This window comes from Parasteatoda tepidariorum, chromosome X1 (genome assembly GCF_043381705.1).
Source record: "Parasteatoda tepidariorum isolate YZ-2023 chromosome X1, CAS_Ptep_4.0, whole genome shotgun sequence".
Taxonomy (NCBI): domain Eukaryota; kingdom Metazoa; phylum Arthropoda; class Arachnida; order Araneae; family Theridiidae; genus Parasteatoda; species Parasteatoda tepidariorum.
The window spans coordinates 28,774,200-28,797,680 of NC_092214.1; the positions used below are offsets into that span (position 1 = coordinate 28,774,200).

Here is a 23,481-nt window from a genome sequence, read left to right on the forward strand (position 1 = left end):
GAAGAGATATCTCAAATATATGTCATGAAAAAAATCACAAGTAAATAAATAAACTAGTTCGGTATTACGAAAAGATGAGTTCATGAAGAAAAACATATAAAAATTTAAGCTAAAAGCATTAATAACAAAATAAGTCCAAATTTGTGTTTCCAAAACTCTTCGTTCGGAATTTATAACAGAAAGCGTTTCATTTTTTTTTGAGAAAAATCATGTTTTTCTTTATTATTATTATACTTTATTATTTTGACTGAAACTCTCAGAATACTAGTTTTATAGCAAATGGCACCTTTTTAGAGGGGGCTGTTAAAGAAATTCAAACTTTTGTTTCTAATGAGATCTCTTTAATTTGTCTATAGAAAGAACTCCTCTCGCTACAAAGTATAAGGCCAGTTGCTGGAATAATAACAAAAAATGCAGCATTTTACTCTTTCACCTGATTCCCCTTCTCTCGCCCGCCCAAGCCCAAAACCTTCTTAAATATTGACCCAATACTCTTACATCAAATAGTTAAACCTCGTAACAGACACTGCTCCAAATGAATGGCGTGGGGAGTTCTTTCTATTGACAGACAAGAGTGTACACCCTTTCTATGACGATTGTAGCATCTGGCTACAAGCAAAAGATCCCAGGTTCGAATCCATCAGGCATCATTGAACATTTCACTTCCACTTCATATACAGTAGTGACAACGAACACACAACTCTCTCCATCGTTTTGCATTCGTTAAGCGTTTCGTCTTGGTTCGACAAACAAACCATCTAAGTCTCAAACAACGACAAGGCCCAGAGTGAAACAGTAATAATGTTAAATTACGGTCAGTGGCTATATATTTTACGAGTAAAAATTTTCGAGCAGACCTGTATTTTTATGGTCCCAGCTTGTTTTTGCCTTTTGCGTTCTTTCTACCACATTCAAACTAACTGAAAACAGGGCAAAAGATCTATGCTTTAAGAATGTGTCAGGGTGTAATGTAATGCAAATTTATTTTTAAAGTCAATGACTGAACACTTTTTGCCGGTAAATAGCAGTGAATTTTTTTAGAGTGCAGTGCAGTACTTACTGAGCTTTGACTATCTTCTGAATCTCCAGTTCCATTAGCAGCTGATGAGGACCCTCGACTTGTTTGTGTGGTGGATAAATTGATGGCAGAGTTCTCACTATAACTCTCGTGGCTCATCATCTCCTCATCCTAAAAAAATAATTGTATTTAGTTAATTACGTTAATTAATCCATCACTTTTATCATTTGTTACATAAGCAGAGTGTCCTAAATTAAAATCACGGCTTTCAAGAAATTAATGACAAGAAAACGGTTGAAATTTTTTAAAAATAAAAATAAGAATAATAATTTTTAGAGCAAGTTCATGTGCTGGCTATAAATTTTTCTTTGGTGAATTCCTGGTTTTAGTTTCCCATTTATCTACAGATAGCGCTCCGAGTTCTCTCAAACCTTCTTTCCGGTGTGTTTTGATACACGTGTTGGATTTTTTTAAGTAACATGAATGTTTATAGTTGTGGGTTTGAATACTTATAAAATGCTAGCGGGTTCTAGTATTTGTGTGTCAATATTCTTTTGCTCAATTGATAGGTTTCTGGAATGTAATTTGGCTTACAGCTGATGGTGAACATTATGAAAATGTTATAAGACGACTTTTGTTCATTAAAAGATAGCTAAAGGTTCAAATTCGTAATTTGAAGTGCAATTATTTTATTAAGGAGTTAGTTATCAGCAGTGTTATCAATTAAAATATCTATTGAAAAAGTTTAAAAAAAAAGCCAGAAATACTAGAAGCAAAAATTTGTGCCTCATGCATTATTTTTCTGCACGAATTATTTATTCAAATTAAATCATTTTTCTGTTATAAATCTTTAAATACAGTTAGACTGATTAAAGATATCCTGTATATAAGTTGCTTACATTACATTAAATAATCCCCGCAAAAAAGTTTCAGATGAAAAATATTTAATTTAAAATCTAACAAAAAAACAAAAAGTAAAATGGATTTTCTAGTAATATATTGCTTGTACGGAGCTCTTAGTTTGAAAACGAGCTCATGCTCAATTAAAGAGTTTTCAGATAATCGTGGTAAACGTTAACTTTAAAATGTAGTTAATCGGCTTGTGGATTTTTTTTCATAAATATATTGTCTGTGTCGTTGTTTGGAAACGAACTCGATCCATTCTAAAAAGTTTGAAATAATGATGATAAACGTCTCATTGGCAATATAAAAATAATCAATTTTCCAAATATTTTTTAATTAGTATTTTTTTATATAAGTTTAAAAGCCATCTACTTCAAGTACTTGTAAAACAATCGTGAAAAATAACTGATAAAAATGTAAAAAATAGACTTTACTGGTTTGTAAATAGCGCATTACGTACTGTGCATAGTTTCAAAAACAGCTTAATATACTGCAAGAAGATTTAAGATACTTGTTTAAAATATGTAACATGAGGTGCCTAGTTTCAAATCTAGTTTAATTCACCATATAAAAATTCGAGACAATGGTCAAATTTGGTTTACTTTAAAACGTGAAGAATATATTGAAATGGTTTTTCATTAGTACATTGTTTTAAAACCAACTTAATTAATGGAATGGAGATTTGAAATAATTGTCAAAAACGTACTAGTTTAAATTGTAAAGAATAGACTACACGGAGTTTTAACTAGGACATTGTTTATATGAGGTTCATAGTTTCAAAAGTAGCATAGTAGTATCCGCAGCATGGAAATATGAAATAGTCATTGAAAATGCTTCACTACAAAATGTAAAGACAAGGCTCTACTGTTTTATTATTTTTCAATTAATTAATACATTCTTTATATAACAAGATTATTTTTAAAACAGCATCTATCCCCTCATAATTAATAATTTTGGAAAATTTTGGAAAAATTGTAAAAAAGTGTTTCAATTTATTATACGAAAAATAATATGCAAAGTATTGATGTGTTTTTAATTCGTCTCATTCTCTGGTTTTAAAATCGTCCATTTCTAAAATGTTTTAGGATAGTCATATAAAACCTTTCACGATAAAATATAAAAGTTTTTAGTGTTTGTGGGTAATTTTCAATAAGTCTCTATACAGTAATTCAAAGAAAATTCTCTTGATGTATTTTTCACCTAAATTTTTTTTCTTCTGTAGATGACGATGAATTCAAAATTAAAAAGGACGCCTATGTTAGTTTTCCACTTCATTTTAAAGAGTTATGTTGAAAAAATGTAACCAAATAAAATAACAACAATTCAGTTATTAATATTTTTTATTTTATTTTGGAGACCAGACGTTTACTTATATAAAAGATTTCAATAAAGGAAAATTATAAGGCTTATTTAAATTTCTACAGGCGAAAGTTCAACTTATTTAAAATATCTTATGTTTACCTCAAAAAAGTGGGGGAAAAGCAATACGGCAATTCGCGAAAATTGATTCAGACAAAAAAGAATCATTTAAAAAATTTTAAGCCATATAAAGAAAAGTAAGCATTTGAAATAGAATTGCTAACTAAATTTAACAGTTCTTAAGTTTTTTTTTCGGAATTTATAGATTTTTAATACGTGTACATAATTTAAATTAAAGAACCATTTTGTTTAGAACTATTGGATAATAATTGGTTTTAATAATTTTTTTAAAATTACAAAATCGATTTTTAAGCAAAAAATATATTTCAAAAATTATATATATATGGAATTTTTTTTCTTCATTTGAATCATAAATTCTCAAGTATAACTAGGTTAAAGCATTAGTTTTTTAAATGTTTATTTGAATTTTTAAAATTCGACTTTATTTTAACATCACGTTTATTGTTAAAAATTATTACTCTAGCGAGTTTAATAGCAAGTGCCCTCAAATTTTTATCTTTATCAGAAATAAGAACAATAAAAATAATAGATTTTTGATTTACAAAATTAATTTAGTCACTCAGTATAAGATCCAGTGAAAAGTATAATTAAATTTTTTTTCGGGTTGTCTTTTTTAAATTTTCTTTAAATAATATTTAAAGTATAGCACATTACATAATATAGTGTATTAAATAATATACTAAAAAGATAACACAAAATGTGCATTAATTTCAAATAGCCAACAATGAAAATAGTTTTAATGTGTGAACATCAGATAAAGATATTATAAAAACCAATTTTTTTTTTTTAACTAATAAGTAAAAAATATTTTTTGGAAAAGTTACAGTTTTCAATTTTCCAACATTCGCTAGTAGGCATAATTATTTTTACTCTATAAAATTGTCGAATGAATCCGCTTAGAATTAAAGCTGTTTTGATGAAAGTTAAGGTTATTAATTTTAAAAGAAATGTTTTTACAAGATTTTTAAAACTAAACAATTTGAGTATGTTTAGTCAAAAACATTTTACCACAAATTATAGCTCGTAAACTGTGTCGCCATCTAGAGGAAGGTTTAATCAACAGAAGTTGTTTTCGTGGAGGGAATTCTAACTTATTAATTAAGCCGATTTCGTTCACGAATGGAATATCGAGAAAATATAAATCAATATCGAGAAAATATAATTCAATATCGAGAGTATATAATTGAAACTAATAACTTTTTCATTGCAGAAATTAAAAAACCTTAATTTTTTAATTTATCCCTTCATTTATTTAACAACCAATATTCTTATTTAAGTTAACAATTAACATCGTAATTAAGTAACATATTCGATGTAAAGAAATTTTAAATACATTCAAAAATATTAAAAAAAAATTAATAATTTCTTTGCTTCTTTAATTTTACTCAAAAAGCTTTTTGAAAAAAGAAATAAAAAAAGAACCTCTCAAAAAAAAAATTTAACTATTTATTTTAATAATTAAATATTTCATATTTGATTTCGGTCAGTAATGAATTTATTCCATTATGAATGATATATTGTCACGGAAAAGAATAATTAATTAAAATAAAATGTTTAGACATTAATTAATCATTCTGTAAGTGAATGATAACGTTTTTTAAATTCAAATTTTAAGAAAAAAAAAAAGAGATGGAATAATAATAATTAAAAAAAAAGCGAGCTTAGATAAATAGTAGAAATAAACAAACTAAAATGATACAAATGCAGAACTTAGTATGTTTATTTCGCTTTTATCATGTTATGTATTTTTAATCTTAATTAATAAATAATCACTGAAAGATACGGACATATTAATAACAAAATACATGTATGATACATCCATATACGTCGGGATAGTACTGGGGTAAGTGTAACCAGCTATTAAGCAGGTTTTTCAGGTTTGAACTCAAGGAATAGCTGAGAGCTCCTTCATTTATACACTATTTATATCATGTTCTATTTCCAAATCAATTGTGGTAATCGATGCTTTTGAGAAAACTCGTATCCACCAATAAAAGAAAATAGTAATCTCTTCATTTTGACAGATTGTTCACTTGGTGCATTTCCCAAGAAACGGCTTCGTCAAAAACGAAGAAAAATTGGTGAATATTGAGTAATCTATTTTTTTTCTTACAGTGAGTGTTTTAATTCTCTAAACAATTTTTCCTTAGAAAATTTTGACAGAAAGGGGAGTCTTTTTTCTCTGTGTTAACCGACGGGATATTGTAAGTGCAAAATCTCCTTACTCGTTAAGCAACTAATTAATATTTCTGAAAAATTTTGCTACTAATACGGACATATTAATATATTTTTCTTCATTCTTTATTTGATGTTATACATTGGTGTGTAAAAGTCTGTAGTCAAACTCAGTAATGTAGATTGCCAATTTAAAATGTAGTTAAATAATGCATAATTTTATTCTATTTTAAAACTAATTTAGTATGTTTATCAAAAAAAAGAAGAAAAAAAAGAAAAAGAGAGTCAGCGTTTTGAATTGAATATAATTTCCTTTCTGTCATGAATTGAATAAATTGTGGTTTTCGTGTATTGGATGAAATTTTTTTGTTCATAATAATAAAATTTAGTTAAAATACACTATAAACTAATAAGCATAGGTTTAATATATTTAATTTCTGAATCCTAATCGTAATTTTACATGCTATTAATTTAATATTCACATTTTTTTTTGTAGAATTTGTTCTTGCATGATTTGAAATATGAAAAAAAAGAAAAGAGAGGAATATTGAATTGAGCTGCATGCAATTATTCAAATTTTCTTTATTGCAATTTCTTTATTGCAATAAATTGCAAGAAAAATAAAATTGATAAATATGGTGAAATTAAACTTAAGCTCGAATGAGGACAAACAGTGGGAACAAGCTTTACACAACGAAAAATAAATAAGTTAATTAATAAATAAATAAGTTAATAAATAAATACATGGATGAAGCACACAGAAAGGCCAGAATACCTTCCATAGGTTGATCAAAACTCTAGTGTAGAACAAAAAAAAAGAAAAAGAAAAAAAAAAAAAATTNTCTTATTTAAATTAACAATTAACATCGTAATTAAGTAACATATTTGATGTAAAGAAATTTTAAATACGTTTGAAAAATATAAAAAAAATTGATAATTTCTTTGCTTTTTTTATTTTACTCAAAAAGCTTTTTGAAAAAAGAAATAAAAAAGAACCTCTCAAAGAAAAGTTTAACTATTTATTTTAATAATTAAATAGTTCATATTTGATTTTGGTCAGCAATGAATTTATTCTATTATGAATATATTGTCACGAAAAAGAATAATTAATTAAAATAAAATGTTTAGACATTAATTAGTCATTCTGTAAGTGAATGATAACGTTTTTTAAATTCAAATTTTAAGAAAAAAAAGAGATGGAATAATAATAATTAAAGAAAAGCGAGCTTTGATAAATAGTAAAAACAAACAAACTAAATTGATACAAATGCAAAACTTAGCATGTTTATTTTGCTTTTATCATGTTATGTATTTTTAATCTTAATTAATAAATAATCACTGAAAGATACGGGCATATTAATAACAAAATACATATATAATACATCCATATACTGGGATAGTACTGGGGTTAGTGTAACCAGCTATTAAGCAGGTTTTTCAGGTTTGAACTCAAGGAATGGCTGAGAGCTCCTTCATTTATACACTATTTATATCATGTTTTATTTCCAAATCAATTGTGGTAATCGATGCTTTTGAGAAAACTCGTATCCACCAATAAAAGAAAATAGTAATCTCTTTAATTTGACGGATGGTTAGTTCTCTTGGAGCATTTTCCAAGAAACAGTTACGTCAAAAACGAAGAAAAATTGGTGAATATTGAGTAATCTATTTTTTTTTTCTTACAATGAGTGTTTTAATTCCCTCAACAACTTTTCCTTAGAAAATTTAGACAGAAAGGGGAGTTTTCTTTCTCCGTGTTAACCGACGGGATATTGTATGTCCAAAATCTCCTTACTCATGAAGCAACTAATTAATATTTGTAAAAACTCTGTTTCAAATTTTTCATTGGAATGTGTTATATTGAACTTAGTTGCCAAATTTTAAGTTTGTAAGTAGTTTTAAAACTTGAATTTATAAAAAGCTTTTCAACCAATCAAATTTTTTAAAAAAATAGCTTTTTTAGAAGGTTTAAGGCGAGATGTTTACAGTACTTTTTCAGTTTATTAGACAATATTTTATTTTATTTAGACAGAAAGGGGAGTCTTCTTTCTCCGTGTTAACCGACGGGATATTGTATGTCCAAAATCTTCCTACTCGTGAAGCAACTAATTAATATTTTTGAAAAATTTTGCCACTAATACGGACATATTAATATATTTTTCTTCATTCTTTATTTGCTGTTATACACTGGTGTGTAAAAGTCTGTAATCAAACTCAGTAATGTCGATTGTTAATTAGAAATGTAGTTAAATAATGCATAATTTTACTCTATTTTAAAACTAATTTAGTATGTTTATCACAAAAAAAAAAAAAAAAAAAAAAAAAAAAAAAAAAAAAAAAAAAAAANAAAAAAAAAAAAACAACGAAAAGAAAAAGAGAGTCAGCGCTTTGAATTGAATACAATTGCCTTTCTGTCAGGCATTGAATAAATTGTGGTTTTCGTGTATTGGATGAAATTGTTTTGTTCATAATAATAAAATTTAGTTAAAATACACTATAAACTAATAAGAAAAGAATAGGTTTAACATATTTGATTTCTGAATCTTAATCGTAATTTTACATGCTATTAATTTAATATTCACATTTTTTTGTAGAATTTATTCTTACATGATTTGAAATATGAAAAAAAAGAAAAGAAAAGAGAGGAATATTGAACTGAGTTGCATGCAAGTATTCAAATATTTTTTATTGCAAAATCTTTATTGCAATAAATTGCAAGAAAAATAAAACAGATAAATATGGTAAAATTAAACTTAAGCTCGAATGAGGACAAACAATGGGGACAAACTTTACAAAGAAAAATAAATAAGTTAATTAATAAATAAATAAGTTAATTAATAAATAAATGAATGAAACGCACAGAAAGGCCAGAATACCTTCCATAGGTTGACCAAAACTCTATAGTGTAAAACAAAAAAAAAAAAAAAAAAAAAAANTGACAGAGCAAGACTCCGTCTCAAAAAAAAAAAAAAAAAAAAGAAAATCCGTCAAATAAAACTAAGCATTGTAAATACAATGTTACAATAAGTTAAAAATATTTTTTTATTTGTGTATTTAAGTACACATTATCCCTATGTTAATACTGTGTTTGGAATAAATACTAGTTTCAGAACCAAAAGAATAAATAAATATAGATAAGGATGAATGAAATGTAAGTATTTGTTTTTTACTTAAATTTCTTTTAATCACGTGATGAAATGCATATAAAAATTTAAAAAAATAATAAACAGAGATAAGAATAAATGAAATGAATGTATTTATTTATTTATTTACTTTTTATTTTTTACTTACACACTTCATTTAAGTGTGTAATGATATGTAAGTAAATTGAAAAAACATTGATTTGACAACGACAATTGTCTGAAAGAAAAAAAGTTTTATAATGAATGAAAAAGATTACTTAATAAGTATAAAAGTTTGCAGTTCAACACTTTACAAATATTTTTATGAACAAATTTAATTCAAATTTCATTGAAAATTTGTAAGGATTTACGGTTAAGAATAAATTTATGGGGGAAGTATTTTAAATACTCAATAAATAAAAATAAGAATATGTTAATAAAAACGTCAATATATGCACGTATAATAAATGTGCAAGTTCATAATTAAAATTAAATTAAAATTGTGTTTTACATTAAAAGAAGAGTTATCTGTATAAAAACAAAGTATTTCTAATTGAAAGGCTTAGATCGTAAAAAGCATCACAGATAGGATACTGAAACTTATCCGAAAATAAATATGTTTACTCAGGTCATTTGGGGTTAACAATCTAAGATATGGATACATCCTGTGTATCAATAACTTGCCGTATCTATCAACTCACAGAGAAAAACATACTATAACATTTTAGACTAAAATTAAACAAGTTTTATCATATTTTTGCGACAGTCGCACCATCAAAAGTTGTCATAAATAATTGATGCGAAATAATAAATTTTATTATTAAGACATTGATTAAAGAACATTGAATTAAAAAAAATAGATAAGAATAAATGCGATGATAGGTAAGTAAATTGTTAAAAAAAAGATTTAACAACGACAATTGTCTGAAAGAAAAAAAAAATTAGTGAAGAATGAAAAAGATTACTTAATAAGTGTTAAAGTTTTGCAGATCAAAACTTTACAATTATTTTTATTAACAAATTTAATTAAAATTTTATTGAGAATTTGTAAGGATTTACAGTTAAGAACAAATTTATGTAATTATGGGAAAGTATTATAAATAATCCATAAATAAAAATTAGAATATGCTAATGAACACGTCAATATATGCACGTATAATAAATATGCAAGTTCATATTAAAATTGTGCTTTACATAAAAAAATAGAATATGTTAATAAAAACGTAAATATATGCACATGTAATAAATGTGCAAATTCATATGAGTTATATTGAAATTGTTATTAAGACATTGATTATAGAACATTGAAATTGAGGCATTTATAAAATAATTTGTTGTATTTTCGAATGGATTGTACATTAATAAAGTAACTTCAATAAGATGTTAAGTTGTGAAAAATTTTAAAAGTTATCCTGAGAAAAAAAAAGCACAGTCAAAACTATCAGAATATGGTGAAATTTACCATGTTTCTGACTCTAAGGGAAAGCTAAAAAGTTTGGTAATTTTTAGCAAAGTGCTTTGGTAATGATTTTGGCAAAATTAACTAAAACCATGGTATTATAATATTTGATAAAATGTTGTAAATGTGGTAAAATTTGATAATTTTATTATGATAGCTTAGAACATGGCATAAAAACCATTTATTTGTTAAAATTTACTTTTCAGTTACGTATTTTTTACTAAATGTGTAGTAATAAGAGCTATAATTATGGAAACCAGAATTTCAGGGTAACCCGTTACCATATAAATGGAAAAACTATCACATACATCATTTAAATATCGTATATTTCAGTTTTATTAACCAAAATTGCATTTTTTTTTTACCAGAAATGTTTTTACCATTCAGTAGTATAATTTCTCTATGTAGTTTTAGCATACTTATTGCAACAAATTTATATGAGCGAGTAAAAAGAAAAAATCCGTATGCCAAATTTAAAAGTTATTTTTTGGAAATTGCCGGGAAACAATAAACTAAAAAAGCGAAATCAAGTACTTTTTTTAAAATGAATTTTAAATTTTATTTGTAGCCAGGTGTGCTTCCCAGTTCGTAAACTGGTAATAAATTAATTATAAAAAACTTTTCGAATTTAGAATTGTTATCGTAAAAAAATTATTTCAAATAATTTAAAAAATTGTAAAATTGATATTCAGCATTAAAGTCTACTATGTGCCAAAAGAAAAAAATTGTTTTTCTATCATACTTGATAGCGTAAAAATTTTATTTGTTTCAAAAATTAAAAAGGGGGAAAGTTTTCAGCGCTCAGAAATAGGCTCTCATTCTGAACACTCGCTAGTGTCATAATCTAATTGAACAGAAAAGAAAAACTACCAATGAAAACAGGGAAAAATTTAAAGGTAAAAACAAAGCTTCCTATTGCATTTCCAAGTGCTATGGAAAGGTGGTGAAGAACTCGTGTCGTTATCTAGAAAATCGACATTCTTACTAATGAAACAAGATTTCACAGTGTCAAGATGAGGAGATGTAACTCGCTCATGTACATCAAAAATCAGACTGAAGTATATAACCTTAGATAACTTAAATCAGTGCTAGATTGTAAAAAATCCTTCAACGCATATACTTCAAATGTAAAATATGGTTATTTTTTTATATATTTTTTCATTTATTTCGAACAAAGTGGCGTTGTATAAGAGAACTAATTTTTCTTAAGTTTGATCACTTATTCCACGCAATATTTGAAAACGTTAAAGTGATACGAGAAATCACTTCCATTGGTATTTTACAATGTCAAGCTTAAAGAAAAGTGATTTCAGTTAAGTTAAACCTGGAGTAAAATCATGAAGTAAAATTATACGCGGGAAGTTTTTCTTTTCTTCTTCAAACTATTAAACTACAAGCTCCACCAGGGCTCTTAAGATGGTAAGCATGAGTTTGAATCAAACTGGCGAATGTTTAGTTAGGTAAGATTAAGAAAGAGAAAGAAAAAGAGATAGAACGCAAATTTAATAAGAACCATTTAATAAGAATGTTTTAACATTCTCATGTGCATAATCATAACATATGTTAGTAAAGGAAGAATTATGTAGTTGGTGGAGCAAGGCAAAATTAGATTATTTATCCTGTCGATGTTGACTACCATTTATTGAGGAAAAATTGGTTGTCAGTGGAAAACAGTGCTTGAAGAAATGTTTTGATGAAGTTAATAAATCGTTAAACAAAATTGTTATCCAATTGTCCATTTTCAATCTAAAGGAATCTCACTATGATGAAGACAAATATATTCAAGAAGCCAATTATTTAAATAACGAGTCGGATTGAATTAATAATAATAAAAAAGAATATTTTTGTTATTTAGGAGCTCCAACGTTTTTCACAAAACAAAAATGAATATTTGGACAGTAAAATGATNAAGCACTCAAAAATATTTTAAGCACTTTAAAAAAATATCATAACTAGGCAGGGTTTTAAATTTTTTGACAATTGATGATTTTATATTGTTTTAACCGTCATGTCAAAAAAAAAAACCCTTTTAGCATTGTTTTTGACAATTGTCAAAAATCATGTAAAACGAATGGCGTTTTCATACGCTATGGACTGACAAGACGATGAAATAGATTGGGTTGAATTAATTGTGAAAACGTTGAATAGAACTATGTGAACCGTGTCTTTTTGCATAATTCGTAGCGAAAATCAACATGGTAAAGGAAAAATCTCATTTTGAAAAAGGGGAAATTAAGCACTTTTTAAAAACACCCAATGAAAAAAGCACCTTTAAGGGCTTTTAAAAAATGAAGATCGAAAATAAGCACTTTCAAGCACTTCTTAAAAACGTTATGCACTCTGATGATGAAGACAAATATATTCAAGAAGACAATTATTTAAGTAACGAGTCGGATTGAATTAATAATAATAAAAAAGAATATTTTTGTTATTTAGGAGCTCCAACGTTTTTTACGAAAATGAATATTTGGACAGTAAAATGATTAATTTTGAAAATGTCCCGGAGGGTAAGGCTGTAGAGGCAATCCCCACAGGTCACCATCCTCTCTCCAGAAATGAAATATACGAGTGCCACGTAGATGTTATAATAGTTTTTGCTAAGGTCAGTTAAGGAATCCATGTATTCGCTATTAATCGTTTTTAATTATTGCCAATGCTCCGTTTTTAGCCTTTTGCATTCAAATGTGTTGTCGGAAAAGGAAGTGCGAGAAATAATATAATGGATTTTAATAAAATCAAAACATATAGTAACCATGTAACGGTTTTCGAATTCTATGCTGATATGTTAGATAGATGTAGAGGGAAAGTCTAAAAATAAATTTTATCCTAAACTCAAATCAAGGTTATTGAATAAAAAGATAACCGATCATATTAATGATTTTTATTTATTGTGAAAAGGATTAAATAAATGATGGGAAATATGTTATGCATGATAGCATACTTATAGTTTAGCAATTTTAAAAATGACTTATATTACATGTTACTAAAGACTTAAAATATCATCTGCGTATATCACCTTCAATAGTGCCCTGGTCTATGCTATCGCGTTTTAAGTTATATGCCAAGCTGTTCTTTTGTAATTATTTTCGATAGTAAATAAAGATATGTAGCTCACACGTCCGAGTATTATTGAGATCTTCACCTGTTTCCTGTCTTACGTATAATGCAGGCGCACTTTCACAGAAAAACCTCGACAAATATTCCTCATAAAAAGAACAACTGTAAATTAACATTCCGACTTCTAAGGACATTTAATCGTTACTATAAAAATAGTATTGTTTTATTTTTTAATCAAATATTGTGGACAATTTGTTTACTTGTATTTAGGAAAAAATAAAAATATAAGTTTTTATTTATTTTTGAGAATATGGAAATATTTTGGAAAAGAAAAATTTTATGTCAAGAATATTTTTTTTCTTCACATTTTGAATAACAATATTAACTGTAATGTCAATTCAAAATATCGAAAATACGTATAATCGTATAATATGCCATGATTTGTTTTGTAGAATCGTTGTTGGATTTTTTCGTGATTTCTACTGTTGTTTGGAATTTTTGAAAAATTTGTATTATTTTAAACTTATTATTATTTCTTCGCATTATAAGATTTTCAATGAATACAATTTTCAAACTACATTTTTAAAATTTTTTTTTTAAATAAGTTTAATTTCGGAAATTTTATGCTTCAAATTTGCCAATTTTCTTGTTTTAAAAAAAGTAATGAATAAAAAACAGTGAATAAATTTAAAGTAAGACTATAATAAATATTCAAATAATGTCCCATTAGCTTCAAACAATGTCTCATAGTAACTTTCCAACTTTGATAATCTGTAACTTACGTTAAATATACGCCAAATTTTAAAAGCTTAAAATATTTAATTTTATTAAAATCGATTATTTATATTGATGTTTAGTTGTTGAACGGCTTAAGTTTCGTAGTTCAAAAAAAAAAAAAAATTCTTTTTTTGAGATATTTTTTTAAAAATTTGAATATGAGTCTAATGAATATAAATAACAGCATACGTTGTATAACCTGCATTATAAAAATGAAACTTTTTTTTACAAGAAAAAGTTTCTGTTTTCCCAACGTATGTCCCATTAGTTGGAGTATCTACCCTTCATCCAATGAGAGGGTCTGTCTCACCCTAGCCCTGCTCCATTAGTTTCAGTTAGAGGGTCTCGTATTTGCCCTATGAATTTGAGCATCTAACATTACCATCGTTAGTTTGAGCATCTTATATTAACCCCAATAAGTGTCTAAAATTAGCTCCATTATTTTGAGTGGCTCACTTTAGCCCCGATAGACCCTTAACGTCAGTAAAAAATTGGTTTCTCTATCGTTGTTCGTTTATTTGGAAACAAAATACTACCCATCGAAATTCATGGGTCATATTAAAAAAATGTTCTGTTTTTTGAGCAATATTGAGAATCTGTAATATAAGCCTTCTGCGGCAAAAAATATAATTTTAATTAAGAAAAATTGTTTAATTGCTTACAAGAAAGGCAAAACTAATGAAAATAATGTATGGGAAAAAGTGCAATGATGTGATTGATATTTTATTTGTATTTTAAACAATTTATTTCTTTGTATTATACAGCTATTTTAGGGCAGTTAGAAAAAAAGCTTTTTAAAAGATAAAACATTCTTCACATTAAAATATTCATTAAATTAAAAAAAAATCAAACATGCTGCGGTTCTTTTACAATGCATGAGGCTAGATTTTGTCCAATTTATTAAGTAAGATAACAAAGTAAAGTTCATTTACTAAAATAATTCATGACATGTGGTTTTAAAATCAAGAGAATAGGAATAGCAATGTAAATTGAAAAACGCATTAATTACAAATCGCGAGTTGATATTTTTAAATCGCGTAAATTACGAATTAATATGCGGGATTCGTATAACTCATAAAATTACGTTTCACTACCTGCGATTTGGAAATCTAGATAATTCGATTAGCGGTGTTTAGAACATAATAAACTAATAGTAATGATTCATTTTATTTGAATGAATTTATTTTCTGATATTACGACGTGCAGTTGTAAAATTGCTATTCTTGAGTAAGCGTAATAATAAAATATAATAAAACTAAAAAAAGTTTTTTATTTAAATCTATTAGTTTTAAGTGTAGTCAATTTTACAATGCACATTCCTATCTTTGCGGAATATGACTTCAATCATGGTAACAATTACGAACGTACTACAATAAAAACGCAAGTCTTAAAAACTGGCACCAAAAAAATTTAAACAAAAGAAAATGATTAAACAGCCTCTGTTTTTATAAGCAGCAAAATTAAAGAAAATAGTTAAACAGTTTGCTTAAATACTTACTTATTTTTATACAAAATATTCAATTAAGAAAAAGAAATTCGGTAAAATGTTTTAAAGAATAGTTTCTTAAATCTTTCATTGCATGAAAGTTAATCGATATAAACTATATAAATTAATTAAACATTTTACAAAAATAATGTGAAATGTTAAATATTCCTCCTATTGAGCGATTTACCTTTTAATTAACCTGCATTATTTTTATATAAAGCTTATTATTGACATGTCCACAGCAGCCCCACAACTATGTATCCACACTAGACATTCACTTGTTAATTAGAAGCTAATCACTAGTTTGTTTGTTTGTTAATTAAAAATGACAAATAATAAGTGAATATTAAAGTATGTAGTTTGAATTCTCATGAATGACATAATATGTCCTTATTATTGAAAACAACGAATAAAAATAGTCTTAAGTGACAATTAAAATGCAAATAAATAAATTTATTTTCCATTTAATAACTTGATACTTAACAATGAAGAGTGTTTTCATGCAACTGCATATGAAAGTATAAAACAGTTTTGCTAAACTGACAAAATTTACATGGAAATTTGAGTTTTAATAATAGAATTTTAAGTACCATGTCGACATTAGTTTACCTATATTCCATATTAGGTTGAGATATCAATAAATATGTTAGTCACAGTAGTTTGAGAAATTTGTGAGATATTTCCATAATGTAGCAGATTCAAACTGACATTCTTCCATTTAAATGGCTGGCAAAATTTAGTCAATAATATAGAAATTTCACTTAAGCCAGTTCCGATTGAAAACTAAAGATAATAATGAAACATCCTCAGTTCTTATAAACAACAAAAGCGATGAAAACAGTTGATACCTATTTTTATGCCCCGTTTTCAATTAAACAAAAAGAAAATTGTTTCTTAGTAGAGAACAAAAATAATCACGGAAAAGATATGACGTTATTCTCACCAACTTGCCGCACCATTTCCGCTCACTGATAAAATCTACATTTATTATCTGCGGAGATAAGATAATAAAAGAAAACTTAAAAATGCAGAAAAAAGAAAATTGTGACAAAAAACAAAGACGCAAAGGGATGTTTATACTCGATTTCTTAGGCATAATTAGCGTCATTCAACTAAGGCATGGTTTCTTTATCACTTCTTGATATAGTTATTTTACTTTACTTTATTTTAGTACGTTGTTTCCCCAACCAGTGGTTCGCGTACCCCTAGGGATTCGCGAGGTGTATAAAAATAATTCACGTAAATATCTTTTTATTGAAGTAAATTTAAATAGCTAACGTAAAAAAACAACGAAGCAGTAAATTCACTCACACTAATGTGGTATTAACACTGATACTAATTCAAAAATGTTAAAATGTAATTTTACTTTTCTAGATCTTGCATTTTATTAGTTCTCTTGTATAATTGATATTTATTGGCTGTAAAAACTGACATATTTAGCTGGCATTGTTTGTTGAGCATAAGAAAATAACTTAGTCATAGATGCAATTGTCATAACCAAAAATTTGAAGCGCTGTTATAAAAAGTTTTATCTTTGGATCCAAAATCTCCGGATAAGCGAGTAAGGAACACTCACAGATAAAAAATTCTAATTTTTGACAATTTCTAACAAGTTAAATGACAAAATTCTTATTTTATCGTTGAGCTGCACCTCATTTTTATTTATTTATTACGAAATTACGAGAAATTCGACCAAACTCGAACTCTAAAATGCTTGACAAAATAGTTTTGTACCATCTCAGTGTATTATATGTGTTCTCCAAATTATTTTTTTATCTAATTATTAAACTGCTTGCACCATACATCGGGATAGTACTGGGGTCAGTGTAACCAGCTATTAAGCAGGTTTGAACTCAAGGAATGGCTGAGATCTCCTTCATTTATTCACTATTTATATTATGTTTCATTTCCAAGTGAATTGTGGTAATCGATACTTAGTATTAAGCTTTATGCTTTTGAGAAAATTCGTATCCACCAACAGAAGAAAATAGTAATCTCTTCAATTCGACATATTGTTCACTTGGAGCATTTCCCAAGAAACGACTTCGTCAAAAACGAAGAAAAATTGGTGAATATTGAGTAATCTATTTTTTTTTCTTACAGTGAGTGTTTTAATTCCCTCAACAACTTTTCCTTAGAAAATTTAGACAGAAAGAGGAGTCTTCGTTCTCCTTGTTAATCAACGGGATATTGTGTGTCCAAAATCTCTTCACTCATAAAGCAACTAATTAATATTTTTGAAAATTTCTGTTTCAAATTTTTCAATGGAATGCGTTTTATTGAACTTAGTTACCAAATTTTAAGTTTGTAAGTAGTTTTAAAACTTTAATTTATAAAAAGTTTCTCAACATATCAAATTTTTAAAAAAATTTAGCTTTTTTAGAAGTTTTAAGGCGAGATGCTTACAGTAATTTTTCAGTTTATTAGACAATATTTTATGCTAGTATACAAATGCTAAATGTAAAAAACTGTTTCCAATAGTAACTTCAAAAAATGGATTTAGATTTATGTATAGAAAAAAAAAAAATTGAAAAAAATTTACTGACTCTTTTTTTAATTAGAAGACTTCAAATATAGTTTCCTGTCAAACTTGTTCAATATTATAACTGGGCTTGGAAATAGTTTAATTTTTAATACTTTAATATATTTAGAGAGATTGAAACAGTGCAGATTTTATTGAGGTATCGATATCCTATTCAGAGTGCGTAGCCAAATCTTTCAACAAAAAATAAGCACCTTTTAAGTATTTTTTAAGGACTCAAAAATATTTTTAAGCACTATATACATTGGCAAAATGCAAAATAATTTTCAAAGACTTTACATGATCATGATAAAATAACTTTTTCTTGATTATATTAGCCTTTATAAAATGATCAAGAGATTTTCCGGTTTTATATCAGAAGGTGGAAAATGAAGCTTGAAATTGAGAATATCTTGCAAAATGCAGCAGAGTTGCACATGAAAGAGCAATAATCTCACCAAACCCAGCTCTGTAGGCGGACATGCGGACTCGCAAGTATTTCATCAAACACTCAAAATGATCGGCATTTTTATAAGCTATGGACCGACGGTACGCCGAAATGGATTGTGAAAATGTTGAATAGAATAATGTAAAAAGCACGCTTTTGCATAATACGTGGCGAAAATCAACACGCTAAAGAAAAAAAATCTCATTTTCGAAAAGGAAAATTAAGCGCTTTTTAAAAACACCCAATAAAAAAAAGCACCGTTAAGGGCTTTTAAAAAACAAAAATCGAAAATAAGCACCTTTAAGCACTTTTTAAAAACGCTACGCACCATGCTATTTAATAACATCAATTCATATAAATCGGCTCAATAGGAAAATAGGAATTGGAAAAAACTACTTTTTTTATATATTAATTAGTAGAATAAATTCATTCCTATAAGTTACCCTAATAATATCATCTGCATTAATTACTTCATTTTCAGCAATTCATGCACAGTAAAAAAAGAGGTTCTCAAAATTGAGTAAAAATGTGTTCACATAGATTAGAAACAAAATTATAGTCAAATTGGAAAACTCCATCTGTGTATCAATAAAAAATTTAAGCAGCATATACTCATTTTTGAGCAAAATACTTAGTCTCAAAAGTGATGTAGAGGGAGGTATATGTAAGAGCGATGTTCGTCGGTAGCCGGCAGGGTTCGAACCAAGGACTTCCGGGTCCGTAGCAGAATGCTCTAACCACCATCGTTATACAGCACACCTTCATCCAGGGAGAGTTAGGAGGAAACTTTACAAAATGACCACCACAATGACGCATCATAACATGCTATTTTACAATGACAATGACACAAAGGGTAGAAATTTGGAAAATATAGTCCTAGTAGCTTAGCCAGGAGATAGATAATTTTAATTTCATTTTTTGCTCATTTCTGTGCATGTTCATTTTCAAGCGAATGGAATGTATGTCGGAATGTATCATTGTGTACGCAGCTATATAAAGCTTCATAACTCTACCTAGACCGGGATGTACAACTATGGTGGTTAGAGTATCCTACTACGAACTCGCTGGTGCTTGGTTCACATCCTGCCGGCAGCCAGAGAACATCGCTCTCACAGGTGTCTCCCTTATACTTTTTTGTACTAATACTTGAAAAGTATTTATTTTTGTGAAATACTTGTATTTGATACTAATAATTAAGGAATATCTTTATAATTCTCGATGATTTAACGTTTAGCCTCTAGATTTAATCTGAGGGATTTTAAGTTAGTTTGATATGCTTCGATTATAGATATTGAATATTTGAATTGAAAATCAATTCGTGGAAATTTCAATTTCTATAGTAAAACATGAATAATATGCTTATTAACGTTTCAATATTTCTTGATAACTATTAAATTTTTTCAATATATATATATATGTAACTATTATTATTTTATTTTTACTTGCGTTAATATTTTAATAGAAATGAATTATTGTTGAAAAATGAATTATGCTTGAATTATTGCAAATTATATATCTAAAAATAGTAACACAGACATATTTTCAGAAAAAGACAAATTTCACTTATTGTTAGCCTTATATGTTATCTGATATTTCCGGTTTCTGATATTACTTCGCTCATATTATATTGGTTAAACAGGAAGAAGTCTCGACTAGGATATTTCTGTTAGTTAAGAATAGAAAAACAGACCGATGATTTTGTGTTTCTGTTATTTAATATCTGGTATATCTAATTGTTTTAGAGCCCTAAGAAATCTATTGAAATAAATTAAAATTACGTGACATAAATTTTAATATTCCATTGTTAACCTTGCTCTCCTTAAATGCCGATTTATTTTAACTAATTAAGCTTCAGATTAAGGTAAAGACGTGTATTCGTACTTAAGTGGTCTCAGAATTAAAAAAAATGACAAAATCGTCGATAGTATTTTTATTGCTTATGTTCTAATTTTAATTCCACACACACTGAAACAATAGTTTCAGCTTTCAATTTACATTATTTAAAAAGTTATGAGTGATTTAATACAAGAAAGATCTTTTCAGAAAAAATTAAATCTTAACAGCGGTTTTAATATGGATGTGTCAATTTAGTGTCAAACAAAAAAATAAAGGATAAATTTTTGTGTTTTGACTTTTAATTAGTTTTTTTTTATTTATATATTTTTTTTTATATAGAAAATATAGTTTTGAAACAGAGTTTTTATAGCAGTGAGCATTGTAATCACTAACCCAAAAAATCTAGAAGAATATGTAAAAACCAAAAAGAAAAAAAAATCTGAGAAAATCTTTAAAATTAAAAAAAAAAAATAATAAATTGAAAAATATTACAAGTTTTTAAAAATAAATTAATGTCACTCAAAAATAACTTATTTTACTTTTATTTTAAAAATATTGTCTGGTGATTACTGTGAACTTCTGATACACTCTTCTACCCATATTGAAAGATATGCTTATTGACATAGTATCCAAATAAAGTATCGATACCACTGAAAATAGTGATACAAAGTATCGATGTATCTTTATACTTCATAGTATTATACTAAACTTCGATTTATTTTCGATTGGTAATAATATGCTAATATCGATATTAACTTGTGTTTTTAAATCCTATTGGTCAGTTTTGTATCCAAGTATCAAAGTAACTGGGGTTGACTTAAATAATGTTTCAAACAAAGTATTTTTAAAGGAAGTTGAAGGTATAAAACAAGTACGTAATAATAACATGAAATTATGTTGCAAATTTATTTAAAACCCTTGTTGTCGTATGTCTTACTCGAAACTATCAAAGCTTTTTTGCCTTTCATTCGCATGTCATCTTTCATCCATCAGCGCAAAAATTATGTTGACCTTATAGCAGTGAACAATATGTTTCACTTTACCCAATAAACTTCATAAAATTCAAAACAAATATATTGCAAATTGCGTTCAGTGTAAGCTTATCGCTGTAAGTTGTAGCGCTTTTTCTTTTCAAATAAATAAATAAAAATTAAACTTTTTTTTCTCTTTTCAGCTTATTATGGTAGTCCAACAAAAATATGGTAACTGTGCATTAACTATGACCCTAAAGTGTTAATTTAGAAGTGGGATAAATGAATGCTAGATAAAATAATTAATTTATAATAGCTGTGATGTTTACATGAAGAAAAACAATCCTCGTAAAATTATCGTACTATATGTTAATGTTATTTTTGGTAATAAAAAAGAATGAAAAAACATAATTCGGGTTAATAAAACCAAAAAAATACCGTATTTAAACCACTCATTTCGTAATTTTTTCATTCATATGGTAATGGTTTTTTCGATTTTCACCACATTTATCAGATTTTATTATGTATTATAAAACCACATTTTATTCAAAATCATTACCAAGCGCTTTGGCAAAAATTACCGAGCTTTTCAGTGTTCCCATAGAGCCAAAAACACTGTAAATTTCACCATATTCTGATTGTCTTGACCATTTTCTTCCTCTGAGTAATTAGTTTCTAAACATTGTTAATTGAAATAAGAAAATTATGAAATAAAAAGCAAAACTGATGGAGAAAATTACTAGAGTGTCGTAAATTTTGTTTATCACAAGTTCGCCACGATTAATAGTTTAATTTTCGGCTATTAATATCTTCTTTTTAATAAATTGAACTTCTAAAAACGTGTTTTACTTAATCTAATAACGTAAAGTCCTTGGGAAGGGCAATGAATTGTAATAAATAAATAAAAAATTGGAATTACCTTAGCTGTATTATTCGTGTTGGTAAATGTCTTCCAGTTTTGTACATCATTTCGCAGTGCTGATTCATACCAAGGTATTGATTATTTATTTTACCTCGTAAGAATGCGCATTCAGCTTGTAAATAATGCATGTAAAAGTAATACTGCTTATTGAAAAATATTTATTTTATTAGTATTCAGAAGATTATTATTTTTTCTATACTACTGAACGAAAGCATGTATATACCAATCCAAACAACTTAAAAGATGAATCGATAGTATCGAAAGGAAGTATCAATGCTTCTTTTTTAGTTCCATTAGGTATGCTGTTAAATGTTTTAAAAAATGTTGCGTTTACATTGAAGCACCAAGTAAAACATCATCAATAATGCAATTAAAAATCGGAGCACCTTTCTGAAACTTTATTAAAATTGAACGCATTATTTTGTATGCAATACAGCTTATTGAAAAATATTTATTTTATTAGTATTCAGAAGATTATTACTTTTTCTATACTACTGAACGAAAGTATGTAATACAGCTTATTGAAAAATATTTGTTTTATTAGCATTCAGTGTTTATGTTGTAATGCTTGCTTATGCTGCTTAAGGTACAAAATATTTTAAAAATAATCAAATTTCCGAAAAAATATTTTTGTCCAGAATTAAAATTTATGTTTGATATTTAATATTGACATTTTTATCGATAAAATAGTTTTTAAAGAAGATTAACAATCTGATTGGCAATTTTGCATTAATTTGTATAAGAAGATTAGAATTTTATTATGATAATGTATTTTTTTCTTTTATCTTGCTCCTTGCGTCACATTTTTTAATCAATTTTACCAAACTTTTATATAAGCTTTATATAATAATTTAAAAGGATTGTTTCATTGAAATACTCATTATAAAACTTTTGTCGTGGTCAAAATGCATAACTTAAAAAAAAAAAAAACTTAAAAAGCGATGTTTTCTTAATTTTTCTTAAATCACTGTTTATCTTAAACAGAAGCTGTTCCCTGTGACAATTTATGTTCCTATAATGCCTCCGATGACAACGTTTGAAGATTTTTGATTTACGATGAAGGTGATAATATTTAAGAACTCGATGATAATTCTAGCTGTAACACATTTGTATGCCATTTTGTTGAGCTCATCAATAAAAATTCCTTTAAATTATCTCACATTTCAAAATTATGTCAAACTATTAATAAAACTTTGAGATATTTCAAATTAGTTTTAGAAAAAAAAATCGAAAATTTCCTCTCTTCAACTAGAAGACATCAGCTGGAACTTTTTTTTTCTTTACAAAAGACTAGAGTGCGTAAAACGGCGTTTTATTTCAATTCTCAAAACTTGATCTATTAAAGG

At 26.8% G+C, this 23,481-nt stretch overlaps 1 protein-coding gene across 8 annotated transcripts in view; it reads right to left on the reverse strand.

Annotated features, from left to right (window-relative positions):
* Positions 1-23,481, reverse strand: part of LOC107446663 (forkhead box protein P1) — a 241,511-nt gene that overhangs the window by 47,584 nt on the left and 170,446 nt on the right. For all 8 annotated transcript variants that reach the window (XM_071187439.1, XM_016061360.3, XM_071187441.1 and 5 more), the window contains one exon: positions 1,061-1,189. In XM_071187439.1, the coding sequence (XP_071043540.1) occupies positions 1,061-1,189 (129 nt within the window). The remainder of the gene's footprint in view (positions 1-1,060; positions 1,190-23,481) is intronic.